Source organism: Anarrhichthys ocellatus, unplaced genomic scaffold (genome assembly GCF_004355925.1).
Source record: "Anarrhichthys ocellatus isolate YVR2014 unplaced genomic scaffold, GSC_Weel_1.0 scaffold3283, whole genome shotgun sequence".
Taxonomy (NCBI): domain Eukaryota; kingdom Metazoa; phylum Chordata; class Actinopteri; order Perciformes; family Anarhichadidae; genus Anarrhichthys; species Anarrhichthys ocellatus.
Window position 1 is genome coordinate 4,807 of NW_022283257.1, and position 1,083 is coordinate 5,889.

The 1,083-nt window shown below is 44.8% G+C and overlaps 1 protein-coding gene across 1 annotated transcript in view; it reads left to right on the forward strand.

Moving 5' to 3' along the window:
• Nucleotides 1-1,063, forward strand: part of adam9a (ADAM metallopeptidase domain 9a) — a gene marked incomplete at its 5' end in the record, with an annotated part of 5,508 nt that extends 4,445 nt beyond the window's left edge. Inside the window, 3 exons of the mRNA XM_031840778.1 lie at nucleotides 332-403; nucleotides 528-697; nucleotides 804-1,063. Of these exons, the coding sequence (XP_031696638.1) occupies nucleotides 332-403; nucleotides 528-697; nucleotides 804-969 (408 nt within the window). The remainder of the gene's footprint in view (nucleotides 1-331; nucleotides 404-527; nucleotides 698-803) is intronic.
• Nucleotides 1,064-1,083: the final 20 nt, after the last annotated feature.

Consider the following 1,083-nt stretch of genomic DNA (forward strand, 5'->3'; position numbering starts at 1 on the left):
CGGCTAACCAACAGGAGGAGAGCTAGTAACGTTAGCAGCACCGCTAATGGCTAACCAACAGGAGGTTCACTTCAGTTACATTATGATGCCTTCAGGCTCTGCTCAGTGAACATGAGTACTGGCTGAAGGTACATTATAACGTTATCATGATGTGTTCACATGTCATCTGTAAAATGTAGTTTTGGTGATAAACTTACATAAAACACGTTCAGGACAGAAACAGATGAAACTTGTGACTGATGAAGAGTTCTCAAAATGTTGGAATGTTCCTTTAAATATAAAATAATTATAAAAAGTATTTAATGTTTGTTTTCTTTCCTTTTCTCTTCAGTTTAATTACATGAAGAAGAACGAGACGGCTGTGAGGGACGAGATGGTTCATCTGGCAAACTTCATAGACAGTGTGAGTACACACACACACACACACACATACGCACACACACACATACATACATACATACACATACCACGCTGTAAACATATTAAAGGTACTAATACCACGTTGTAAACATACTGTGTGTGTTCAGATGTACAAACAGCTGAACATTCGTGTGGTCCTCGTGGGTCTGGAGATCTGGACTCAGCAGAACCGGATCAGCACCGACGGAGGAGCCGGAGAGGTGCTGAGTCGCTTCACCCAGTGGAGAGAGAAAGAGCTGGTCCCACGACGCCGCCATGACTCAGCACAACTCATCCTGTTAGTACACACACACACACACACACACACACACACACACACACACAGAAACATGTGGTCAGTGTTGATGATGATGATGAAGATGATGGTGATGATGTCGTTGCAGGAAGAAGAGTTTTGGGGGAACAGCAGGAATGGCCTTCGTCTCCACCGTCTGCTCCAGGAGCCACGGGGGCGGGATCAACGCGGTACGCTGCTGCTTACTGCTCTCTTCCGATTGGCTGACTCTCACCTGTCTGTGTCTTCATAAATGCTGCGTTCAAATCACATAGAAAAGTTAGTGAATTTAAACGTCAGGGGCCACATTGACAAAGGTAACTTGTATTATCTGTCTGTCTGTCTGTCTGTCTGTCTGTCTCTCTCTCTCTCTCTCTCTCTCTCTCTCT